The 12610-nt window shown below is 39.0% G+C and overlaps 1 protein-coding gene across 1 annotated transcript; it reads left to right on the forward strand.

Annotated features, from left to right (window-relative positions):
- Positions 1-1312: 1312 nt before the first annotated feature.
- pkp1b (plakophilin 1b) lies at positions 1313-12195 on the forward strand. Its single transcript, XM_042494518.1, has 13 exons — positions 1313-1639; positions 3180-3274; positions 4497-4912; positions 5024-5150; positions 6623-6830; positions 7197-7365; positions 7734-7851; positions 9124-9300; positions 9692-9862; positions 10391-10544; positions 10860-11046; positions 11213-11290; positions 11669-12195. Exons 1-12 carry the CDS (start codon positions 1453-1455, stop codon positions 11283-11285), a joined length of 2082 nt encoding a protein of 693 aa, XP_042350452.1. The 5' UTR covers positions 1313-1452; the 3' UTR covers positions 11286-11290; positions 11669-12195.
- Positions 12196-12610: the final 415 nt, after the last annotated feature.

Below are 12610 nucleotides of genomic sequence, written 5' to 3' on the forward strand. Positions count from 1 at the left end.
TTCTATTCTGTGTGTTGATTTTGCAACATTTTGTTTGATCAGTGGTAGTTAAAATCCTTAATGATGACAAAGCTGTCATGAATGACTTCAGTATCTCTACGTGACTTGAAAACATGATGAAATGGAGACCTCTCCCACACCGATCCTTTATCTTCCTCAAAGTCAAACAATATTGTGTTTTCATTTAAAACTAAAAGTTCTGCATTCAAGGGACGCCCCGTAGGTTCAGTGTGCACCACACGTACAAAAGGCTGAGTCCTCACCGCCGCGGCTCGGGTTAAATTCAGACTCATGATCCTTTGCTGCATGCTGTCCTCGCTCCTTCCTCCCTTTCCTACCTTTAATTGTCCTATCAAATAAAGGCAAGGAAACCAAAAAACATTTTCAAAAAAGGTTATGCATTCAAAATAATACAGTTTAGAACATAAAAAGCAGAAGTACTCAGTATGCAAATTCACACTCAGAGCTTAAGCACTGGTACTTATACTTACATTTTCAGCTGTTTTACTTGTACTCAACTATAAACCAGAGGATAATAATTCACTTTTTTACCGCACTACATTAATTTTACAGCTATATTTTACAGATTGAGCTTTTATATTAAATAACATTTGATAACCATGTAAATGCATTGTTTAAAAATTTAAGTGCAAGTCCCAACCTTCTTGGCTTGTGACACTTTACAAAATGAGGAAAGTGTTTAGTTGGGGCCTTGACATGTTTCTGGTGTCTATAAGCTGTTTTATTTCAATATTTGTTTAATGATGTTCAAGTACTGAAATGCTAAAATCATCCAATATATATTATATATAATATTTGATGTTATTTTAACAAAAAGAGGGACAAGTCTTTGATTTTTGGGGGGGATTTTTTTTTTTTTTTTTTTTTCAAAAACATGGAACAAAAGGCAAAAAGCAATTTAAGAAGGGATTAGCAAAAAAAAAAAATCTTTTACTCTTTCCCTAGCTTTTTAAAAAAATATTTTCCAAATCTACAAGTTTCTTGCAATTTGCAGAGCAGCTGTTTATGTAGCTAAAGGAGCAAACTAGTCTATATAGGCTGCAGTTTAAATAATGCATTATGTTTTAGAAGGTCATCCTGGCTTTGGATAAATGTTTTTTTTATCTGATCTGTACCTTTTAGTGGGATAAAATAAAAACACTCAAGTAAAGTATGACAGAAACTTTTTATTACTTCCATGAACGTTTTGCCAGTGGGGAGTACTCTAACCAGTTGCACATGTCCACCAGCACATAATGGAGTGGTATTTGTCAAGACAAGTGAGTGCAGAGTGGTGCAGGTCCATTGTTGCTGTCTGGGCGCGGTCTCGTGTTGCAGGGCAGGGCAAGGTGCGCTTTTATTACCTCTGACAGCAGCGACGCTCCTCAGCTGACTCCCTTCTGTAGAGTCTGCTCTGGATGTTGTCGGGCCACCCGCACAGTTTCAGAAAAAATGACTCTGGATCCGCTCAAATCGGTCATTTCCATCGGGAATGTGGACGACACGTCGCTGGCGCTGCCGTCCGGTAACCAGTGCCGGTCCGCCCAGCAGCGCGTCCTGGAACAGGTGCAGATTCTCCGGAGGACCAAGTCGAGACAGTCCAGCAGCAGGAGCGGATCCGCGTCTTTATCTCCAACATGTAAGAGCACGCAACACACACCGGGGCCACACACGCGACGCAGCACTATGATAAGAGTTTTAGTCTACAGTTAAAACTTAAGTAATAACGCAGGTTTAATGTGGGCTGATCGTAGGGTTTTTCCAGGATTCAGCATTTCTCTCACAGAATACTTTACAGCTAGGAGAGAGGGTTATCAAACATTATTTAGGCTTTTTTTTGTTGGAAACAAACACGAAAATTATTTATAATTTCCCCAGAAAATGTATTTATTTCTGTGTTTATTTTTTGAAGGAATGATCTAATGTAGTACTAATTACAGTAAATAGAAAATGGAAAGTTTTTGTTGCAGTTGTTGACTTTAAGATAGATTCCCTTTAAAGTGCTGCTCAATTTAAATTTATAATCAGTAGAAAATATAACAGTATCTTGGAAGAGTCCAAATAAGTAGCAAAATTTGCCATGCTTATTTTTTTTTTTAAAACTTCTGTTTTGGGATTGTGGGGATTACAACTCATTGATTCATTATATCTAAAACCCTGAAGGACACAGATATTGTCCATCAGTTGTATCTCTTTTATTTATGTTAATTGTTAACTTGGGTTTGTGTGTTTTAACAGCTTGTAGAAAGTGTAACAGTGAGCTGAATATATAAAATGGAGCAACTTATTATAAAACATAATAATTAACAATTTCAGGGCCCATTTTTTTGGTTTGGGATCAGTTTTTTAACATAGCGAGGGGGTCATTGGGGGTCATGAGGTCTCATTATTGCTTAAATTTTGGCTATAGCCCTGGCCTATACATCTTTAAATCTTTTTTCACACCAATGCATATAGATCCAGAGTGATTTACAGAAAAAAATAAGCTTTTATCAAAGAAATAAAAATAAATGTATAGAAGATTCTCTTGAAGCATTAAACTTTCTGCTCTAAAACATTTTAAAATCAGAATAGAAAATATATTTTTAATTAAAAAAGTGTTCCAAGTAAGTATACGCAGCTGATTGAGTAAAAATGACAACAGAACAGGCCATGTCCTCCAGCTGTATCTGTTTGTTCATGTATCGTTGTTAATTTACTTTGAGTGTTTTTACTTTGACATTAGAGGAGGTGCAACTAAACAGTGAGCTGTTCACTCCAAAATCAAATAAGAATTTATCAAAGAAAAAAAAAAAGACTCTCTCAAAACCTGAGATGTGTCTGCAAATGAAATTTTGGATGAAACATTTTAAGTATTAAAAAATACTTTTTAATTAAACAGGGTTCTATTGAAATATGTACAAGTGATTATTGCCAGAGCAGTTACAGCAGACGGTGCTGATTATCACAATAAGATTTGTGACCTGTAAAGGCTTTTTTAAGCAATAATCGCTTTTTAATTTGCTTTTAATATGCACACTAAAGTAATAAAAATATTATAAAGCAGAGATCAGACTTGCTGCTCACTAAGTAGGTAACAGATTTTTATTTTTCCTTAAACAAAGTTAATAAATGTATGAGACTGAGCTCATGTACTGTCCATATGATAACAGCTGATGAGGCTCCATATTTCTCCTCAGCTCCTTCGTATGAGCCCGTGTTCGCAGAAGTGTCAAAGTCACAGTCCAGCATATCTAATGGAGGAGTCGTCTTTGGGAATGGCTTGTCTAGAACTGTGAGTTATCCAAAACTCTTTATGTATATTGCACACACATTTACTGGCAAGAGACTCTTTTGGGGGTTTTATAATCACTGTGTCGTCACAGAGGAGATGATGTGATGGCAGGGCAGGGCCGGAGCTGCCATTCGGGACTGTATTTTATTGTATGTTAGAGTTTCATTTTACAACTGCACAAACTATGCATGGTGTTTCGTGAAGCTGATTTTGGTCTTATTTATCATTTTTGAATCAGTGTTTTTTATAGTGCACATAATTATTTAAAACACCTCATCTTTTAGAATGACTACTTTTATATTATTGATTAATCTGCCACATATATTCCTAAGTAATTAATTAATTGTATTGTGAAAAATGGCCCTTATAGCATCCCAGAGGCATCTACAAATTTGCTATTTTTTTCTGGCTTACTCTCCAGAATCCAAATATATTTAATTTATTTTCATATAAGACTGTTGCAAATCCTTGCTTTTGAAAAACAGGAACCAGCTAGTATATAGCATTTTTGCTTTAAAAGGGCCTAAAAATAAATACATAAAAAAGCAATAATAATAACAATAAATTTAAATCTAATTTAACTAAAACTGAATAATCAATTAATTGTCTAATTTTTGAAAATTTAAATTACATAAATTAAATGTGACAAAAAATAAAACGATCTGAAAATGCAGTAATATTTTTGGGTGGCTAGTCAAAAATTTCTTGCAGCAGTGAGTTGCATAGGGGGAGTTTTTACTCCAGATATCAGTATTTCTTAAACCGTGCCATGGTCTGAAGTACTGAGAACTGACTCATAACTCACGGTTAATCCCAGTGAAAGTGTTGTATTTTTGTTGCAATATTGTTGCAGAAATAACACAACAAACATGATGATGGCACAGTTTGTTTTGCAGTTCAGCATATGACGTATTGTGGGGCCCTGATACCAATGATTAGCAACAGGTTTAAAGATTTGTTGTCCTCAGTTGACCTCTCTCTCATTCCTTCCCCAAAAACCCGTTTTCAAATCCTTCCAGAGCCGTTCTGTCTCCTCACACAAAGATCTGTTTACCAGCCTCTCCCCTACATGCTGTCAGCCTTTAATTCAACCAGCAGGGCTGCACACCAAAAAGTTTCACAATTTGATTTGGCATTGCCAGCTTCATGTCAGTCACTCTTTCTCTCCGATCTGACGATGATGATGTTTCATTACAAACACATGTATCCTTTGGCTCTGCAGATCAGCTTCGAGAAAAACAACCGAAACCTCGTCAACAGCTTTAAGGGAACCAGCATGAAGAGGAACACAGCAGCTTCTACCTATCACTATGAGAGGGGTTACGCCCCCCGCGGCTCCATGGCGGTCGGTCCAAACAACACCAGCCGCAGCGAGCCAGATATGGCCCGGCATCTCTCCATGATAAAACGCTCTGTTCCCCCGCAGAGATTCCTGTCCACCAGAAACACCTACAGGTCTACCAATCAGTTTATAGCAGGCCCGACATTGCAGCCTCAGTGTCCGCCGCAGTACATCATGAACGGCAATGTTCATACCGAAACAAACGGACCCGGCGTGTTCAGCCAAGTTGGCGTAAGCAAACCACTCTCAAAGCCTGATGTTACTGACAGTGCAGCAAAGGGCACAGGAGACTCTACGTGAGTGGGACTGCCACATTTTTTGAATTTCAAATGATCGATATATGCTGTCGGTGTGTTTTTAATAGTGTTTATGTTGTATTTCTTTCTCTCTCTGGTCTAATGATACAGGGCCTTTGCTGTTCAAACCATGGAGGAGGCTGTGGAGTGTCTTTCTGTCGAGGATGAGTCATATCAGCACTGTGGCGCTTCCTACATACAGCACAACACCTTCATTGATGACAAGGCCAAAGAGGAGGTGGTTGGCCTGTCTTTCTATCACGCTGACAGACAGTTTATGATTTCCGTCTGAGTGTGGGAAAATCTTTAAAAATGGCAGTTGACCATGGTGGAGGAAATATATTAAATAAGTTGTGTAATCTCCCCATGTAAGTCAAAACGTACTGAAAGTGACTGAATATTTAGCAGTAACTTAATACAGCTTTGGTTTGGTGCAAAATGTGAGATTTCATGTGAGTCCCTTATGCTTGAATCTGTAATTTGAATCCTGTGCAGGAATGGCGGACCTAACCACGAACAGTTAAAATGACTATATTGACTGTATAAAATTACATTACAAGGATAATCTTTATTTTCAACCTGGATCCTATTTTCCGATGGAACATCATTACAGATTTAGTTGACTGAATGAGTAAGAGAAATAAAAAAGAAGTAACCACCGTCACATTTTAACTGGCCTCCATGCTGCTTTCCACTGTTAGCCAACCTGTTTTCCGTCTCATCTGTCACGTCCATCATGACGCACCAAAAAGAAAAACATAAACAAAACAGAACGACATACTCATCTACTGCAGAGCTGTGTACACAGCACTGGTCAACATGCAGTGGGGAAGGAGTCTATCGCCTGTTTTCACACTTCATAAAAAGTCAACCGAAACAAAATAAAACTCTTAATAGCCATCTTTGTTCATCATTCCTCTTTTTCAACAATCAGCAACTCTAGTTTGGTTGAAATAAATCCTTAATTCACCCAGTTAGAGGCAAAAATATGCTGGATCTATACACTCTAAAATAACTTTAAAGAGTCTGGTGGTTTCGGCGATTTCAGGGCTGATTCTAGTTGAATAAAAAGGATTTTACTCTTTAACTTTAAATAGGTCGACCCCTGTGGTGGTCTGTTCCATAATGTTGTCAGACACTTATAATAACAATCTGAGCCTGTTTGGGAAAAAACAAGCACTGTTAGTCGACATAAAATGACGGTGCACAAATGTCCCGAGTGATTACATTGCAGCCTGTTTTGCTGCCGCCGGCTGCAGTCCTCTCGCTCATTAACTTCAGAAACTCAGAAACCCGCAGCAACCGCGGGTTCGATTCCAGCCTCGGCCCTTTGTTGCATGTAACCCCTCATCTCTCTCCCCCTTTCACGCTCAGACTGTCCTGTCAAATAAAGGCAATAAAAACCGGAAAAAAATCTTAAAAAACACAAAATGTCATTCATATTGGTCACTTAGGCACAAAACAAAGGAGAATAAGGTCCAGGTTGAAAAACATCAAAAATGCCTTTTAAGGGCTATTGTCTGGGGGTCTTGGGCCACTTGGCAGCTGCTCCACTCCCAGTTTGTATTGCAGCCTTGCTGCTAACATTTTTTTTTTACCTGCCATTTCTCAAAGAGAAGTATTGTGTTGTGTATTGTTGCCTGTCATAGAAAATTTGGATGGTGGTAAAATTGATACTGTGCTAACTCCTAAAGGCCTTTTGTCTTGCAGGTGTTGAAGTTCAAAGGGATCCAGCCCTTAATTAGTCTGCTGCAAAGCCCCAATCCACAAGTGAGCCAGACAGCGTCGGCTGCCCTGCGTAACTTGTCCTTTAAAAACAACAGTAACAAGGTGGAGATACAGCGCTGTGGTGGCATCACGGAGGCTGTGGCTCTGCTCAAAGATACAGACTCTGAGGACACACAGAAACAGCTGACAGGTACCAGTTAGCTCTCAAATATGCAACACTATACATATGTGTACATACACACCTATGCAAACAAGTCAGACAGAGAGCCACTTGTGTGTAGTTTAACTTAATCTTCTTTACATCTTACTGTCAATCATTAAGCTATTCTTGAGTGCTGTGAAGCATAAAATCACCTCGCTGCTGCTCTGGTGATAAAGCTAAATGCTGATTCATATTGAAATGTGTTAAAAGGTTAAACTATGATTGCATCTGAACATTACAAACACCATAAACCTATATCATCAACATGATTATTTGATGTTTGCACTTCAGGCAGTGAATGAACATTTGATTGATGTGCTGCTTAAACATCTGCGGTTTTCATTTTCCTTCCAGGTCTTCTGTGGAATTTGTCCACTGCAGACAGCCTGAAGCCAGACCTGCTGAAGAGCGCTGTGCCTGTCTTAGTGGAGCGTGTGCTTCTGCCTTACACAACAGGTCCTGACCGGACCAGCAAAAACAGCCAAGACCCCGAGGTCTTCTTCAATGCCACGGGATGTTTAAGGTAAGACAGCTGTTTCTAGTATTTGATCTGCCTTCTGTGACATACATTATATTCTTTTTGTACATAGCTTGACTTTATTGTCTTTCCTCACATTTCTTACAAGCCTACCTGCACCCATATTAATTGTAATTATTGTTCTGATTGTAATTTTTAAATGTAGATGTTAAAATTGCTTCTTTGCTGCAACATCTTTCCATAATTAGTCAAAATATTTACCTGCTGTTGTTATATTTCCACGATCAAAGTAGCAGCAATGATCACAAAACACATGTATGCATTTGCCAAGAATAATAACTCATACATCAGTGTGTCTGTATACTTTGACATATCAAAACATTGTTTAACATGTCATATCTCTTTTTCCACAGAAACCTCAGCAGTGCACAGCAAAACAACAGACAAGCGATGAGAAAAAATCGTGGTTTGATAGACTCTTTGGTCAGCTATGTTAAAGACTGTGTGGACGCAGGAAAACCAGATGATAAGGTAAGAGGAAGAAAACGTTTATTTATACTGTTCGTTAATCTGCACTCTGCCTCTCTGTCTGTGTCTCACTCTTTTGCTATTGTTTTCTCCTTCACTCACATGCCACACCTTCAAGAGCAACGTGAACAAAAGAACATTTATCACCATAGTGAGGAGCAGCAGTTTGAAGTTAACTAGAGTTTGTAGTTTGCAGAAAGCAGTTCTGCTGCAACAAAAGGCACAGATGAGTCATAATGTGCTCAGCTATTACCTGTTATTTTGCCCAGTTTGTGTAATTACCTATTTCTTGTGGCAAAAAATTGGATATTGACATTATTCAGTGCTCTGCAGAAAGTAAAATATTTTTTACAATTTAATTCTCAAATAAATTTAAAGTGACAGGTCAACCCCAAATTAAAAACATGTATTGTGTCTTTTAACTGTTCTATTTATCAGTCTAAATTGTTTTGGTTTGAGTTAGAGAGTGTTGGAGATATTGGCTGTAGAGATGTCTGCCTTTTTCCAGTATAATAAAGAATATATAGAACTACAATGGATTTATAATGGAACTAGATAAAAAAGGAAATGTGTAGCAACACATGGACAAGAGGCTGCTGCTCATTACAACACAAGATATAAACATTAATGGCATCCTTCTCGGCTGAGCTGTAACGTTAGCTAGCTCAGTGTGCTAGGTGGGCTAGCTGAAGATATGCACATTTTTCTGCACTGTGGTACGGTTGGCAAATGCAGTTCTGCAGATAGAAAAAAGTTCCTTTGTGAAACTGCTCACAACAAGATCTGTGGATTATCTTGAGTAACCGGTCATGATTTCCGGAAAAAGGCATCGGTGTTTAATTTTCCAAATTTTTTTTTTTTTTTTTGGTTCTTTGAGCATCACAAGCCGAGTGCCATGTAGTTTCATTACATTGGCTGGAAGGCAAACAACCAATATCTCCAACACTCAGCAACTCTAACAAAACAATCTGGACTGATAAACAGCACTACAGGTAAAAGACAAAATATGTATTTTTTGATTTGGGGTTGAGCCGTCCCTTTAATATAACAAATTACTGTATTAAAGTGTGATTAATGGCTAAATATTATAATGTACAATACGCTGTGACCCTTTTAATTTTTACTCAGCAGTTGAACCACAGAGAGGGGACAACAGCAAAACCTGCACAATGCGTCACAGTGAACATGTTAAAGCAATGGCACAAGTGTTGCTATTTCTGTGTGTGAGTCTTAACTGTGCCCCGATGCTGTGCATTGTTCTACCTGTCTGAACAGTCTATAGAAAACTGTGTGTGCATCCTGCACAACCTGACGTTCCAGCTGGAGGCCGAGGCACCAGCTCTCTTCAGCAGGATTACAGCTTTGGCCAAGACTGTCAACAGGAACGACATCCAGGGTGACACCGGCCCCATCGGCTGCTTCAGTTCTCAGAGCAAACCATCAGAGCATAAGGTAATTCTGACAGCACATCAGAAACACTCGTTGTGTTTACCTACAAATGCCTGTCAGCTGTCTAGACTTCATCTGTCAGTGTGAGTCTCTCATTAATCCTGTTCCCTCAGTGTGAATTGTTCATTGAATGTACCAAGATTATGCAGGTTATCCCTGTAATTACATTCTAGCTCTTCAAAGTGACAGTGACAACTCCTGAGGTGTTAATTGTGTTAAAAAAATATACACAAGGTAAAACATGTCTGGCTTCAGTGTGATGTAAGTTTGCATCTTGCACCTTGACACCAGATTGTTTTAGATTTATCTTGTGTTTCCAAAAATATTACTGTGCATTTATTTAAAAGCAAATTCTCTTGTATGTTGATGATGATTTATCCTCTTTCTTGTCCAGCAACACTTTGACTTTCCAGTCGTTGAGGATCCACAAGCTACTGGTGCTGGTCACCTGATCCACTCCAAAACTCTGCAGAATTACCTGTCTTTGCTTGCCACTAGCCAGCAAGAAGAAACACAGGAAGCCTGTGTTGGAGCCCTGCAGAACCTCACTGCAAATGAAGGCATTGTAAGAAAAAAATATGTTGTGCTATTTCACACTGATCGCAACAAAAAAAAACTACATTTGATTTTTATATGTGCAGCTGTAGTCCATGGAGACTAGTGTACATGTAACGGTCCTGTGTGTAGGATTTGAGTAATTACTATGTAATTTAAGTAATTACTATGTTTTCATATATCTATAATTACCTGAGACTGAGAGTTGTTGTGGTTTTGTTACTCAAACATGAGTTGGTTATATCTGCATATGCTCTTCCCTGCAGTTCACCACACTGTTTTTACAGCAGCCCAGAGTGGACAAACCCAACACTAGTTCTAGATACGGCCATTAGCATTTTTGATTCAGCTCCCATAGTCATTCTAAATGTTTGGCACATGGGAGAAGTTTCAATTTTGCAACCTCACTGCTAGATGTGATTAACTCTTACTAGATTTTTAAATTGTCATCTTTTTCTACTGGTAAATTTTTTTTTTAATAACTACATTCACTCAACCTGGTATTTTCTGAGTTTATATGCTTTTTCTGTCTCCACAGGTCTCCGGTGTAATGAGTCAGACCATTGTGCAGAAATTGAATGGCATGCAAGTTATCAAATCTCTTTTAAGATCAAAGAAAGTGAACGTGCAGAGGAACGCTATGGCTTTGTTAGTAAATCTGACCAAGCACCCAAACCTACACAATGCCTTAGGTAAGACGCAGGTGCAAGGCGAAACTCAGTATTTTCTTTTTCTCTTCATCTGCAAAAAAAAAAAAAAAACAACAGAAAAAACAGACTGCTTGTTTTAAACATACATATAATTTATCATATACATATTTGGATATATAAAATAAGGAAATCCATTTTAGAATGTGCTTAGAATCTAGTACTTTTTGCTTCGTCAGATTTGAGTCATGTCCTTGAGATGCATCATCTTAAACAATCATTTATGCTTTTACAAGTGTTTACTCATGTTAAACAGCTTGCTTTTAACACAAGTTGCTTTTGTTTGCCTTGTTACTGAAGCTCGTAAAGCCCTCCCAGAGCTGCTGGGCATCCTCAGCGCAGGCACTCAGGAAGGCAACGAGTCTGATGACACATTGGCCATGGCCTGTCAGACCGCCAACCTCCTGCTCATGAACGGACCTGAGATGGGCCAACACCTGTTAAACAACAACCTGATTAACTCACTGAGTAATCTCAGTAAGAACGAGTAAGTTTGCGTGTGAGCAGAGAGAGAATGTGCCTGCTTGTGTGTTTAGATCTGAGTTTTAAAGATACTTAGATTACCTGTGACTCATTGGGGATAATAATTTGTGTGCATGTCAGATTTCCACAAGTCCAAACTGATCTTTAACAATTGTCTTCCCTCCATGAAGATATTTCCCCAAATCCAGCAAAGCTGCAGCAGTGCTCCTGCACAACTGTACAAAGATTTGCAAAGCTTCCTGAAAAAGGTGAGTTGAAGCTTAACCCCGTGTGCCAAGATCTGTCACAGGGTGGGCTGTGGTCTCTGTTTCCTACTATGATCTCAAGTGTCCACACCTCTCTCAGGTATTTGTGAGAAAGAGGGAGAGAAATGTTGAGGCGTTAGGCATCGTTATCAGGAAATGCACGGTAAATGTGAATGAGACCTCAGTGATCCGACTGAGGAATCTAGCAGCTCAGGTTCAAGGGAACTTTGTTTCCACATGTACAGCAAATTAGCTCGATGCATTATAACTCATGTTTCAACACCAACTCATATCATAGAAAAATCAGTATGTCACCTACTGTAAGTTCACTGTGGTTACTGAGGTGGTGCACTGATTTATATTTCACTATTTGTCCCGCAGCAAAGGATGTGCAAGTCGAAACGCAGCAGATTAAATGGACGTCTGAGAATTATTTACCAGAGACTCAGCTGCACATCCACAGAGGCTGAGCAGCGTCCTTTCTCATTTCACCAAGACTTGCATATTGTTTTAAAACATGTTTCCATGTAATGTTTCCATCGACATAAAGTAGCCCTGATCATGCTGTAAGGTTTCCTTTGCAGGAAAAAAGGTGAAGGTTTAGATTTAACATGATGGCAACCAGGGTGTCATCGTTTGCTTTCAAATGTCTTTTACACTGACAGTTCACCCCAATATCAACAATACATATTGTTCGTCTTACCTGCAGTGCTACTTATCAATCTTCATTGTTTTGGTGTAAGCACAAAGTACAAGGTAGATTTATTAGTCATTTTTTAAACATAGTTTGGACTGAATACAGCAGACCACAAGCGGATCTCCACCCATGGCATATGTAGAGCAGCCAGTCAGACCAGTTTAAAAACTGAACATAGTTAAAAAAATTACATTAAAATTTGTCCTTGATCCTGCTACATGTTTGGAGTTGAAGGATGAGTTGATTAAAATCACCATCTATGAAAATTCCATCCAGTTGCTCAGGCATGTTGCTGCTGATGGCATCATACAATTTCTGCAGTCCATTTTTTGAATTTGCATCAGAGTTTTGTGTCCCATCCAGGGTGATAGCTTAATCTGGGATGTTAGGGGTTAACCATGTCTCTGTGAAGATGTGTGCAGAGCAGTCTCTGATTTCCCGTTGCTGAGTGAGCCTCAATTGCATCTCATCCACTTCATTCTCCTGTGACCAGACATTAGCCAGAAACAGGCTTGGTAGAGGAACAGCTCTTAGTCCAAGTCAGGTCAGCCTTGCCCTGATGCCAGCTCTCCTCCCTTTCTTCGCCCGGGTTTTCAGTTTTGTTTCTCCCCTCTGCATGTGCTGCA

This window comes from Plectropomus leopardus, chromosome 2 (assembly GCF_008729295.1).
Source record: "Plectropomus leopardus isolate mb chromosome 2, YSFRI_Pleo_2.0, whole genome shotgun sequence".
Taxonomy (NCBI): domain Eukaryota; kingdom Metazoa; phylum Chordata; class Actinopteri; order Perciformes; family Serranidae; genus Plectropomus; species Plectropomus leopardus.

Bases quoted from the DNA above. Each gene is read 5' to 3' on its own strand.
- pkp1b (XM_042494518.1), top strand. From the start codon at position 1,453: ATGACTCTGGATCCGCTCAAATCGGTCATTTCCATCGGGAATGTGGAC. The intron at 1,640-3,179 runs GTAAGAGCACGC...ATTTCTCCTCAG, and splicing joins CGCGTCTTTATCTCCAACAT to CTCCTTCGTATGAGCCCGTG. The intron at 10,545-10,859 runs GTAAGACGCAGG...TTGTTACTGAAG, and splicing joins AAACCTACACAATGCCTTAG to CTCGTAAAGCCCTCCCAGAG.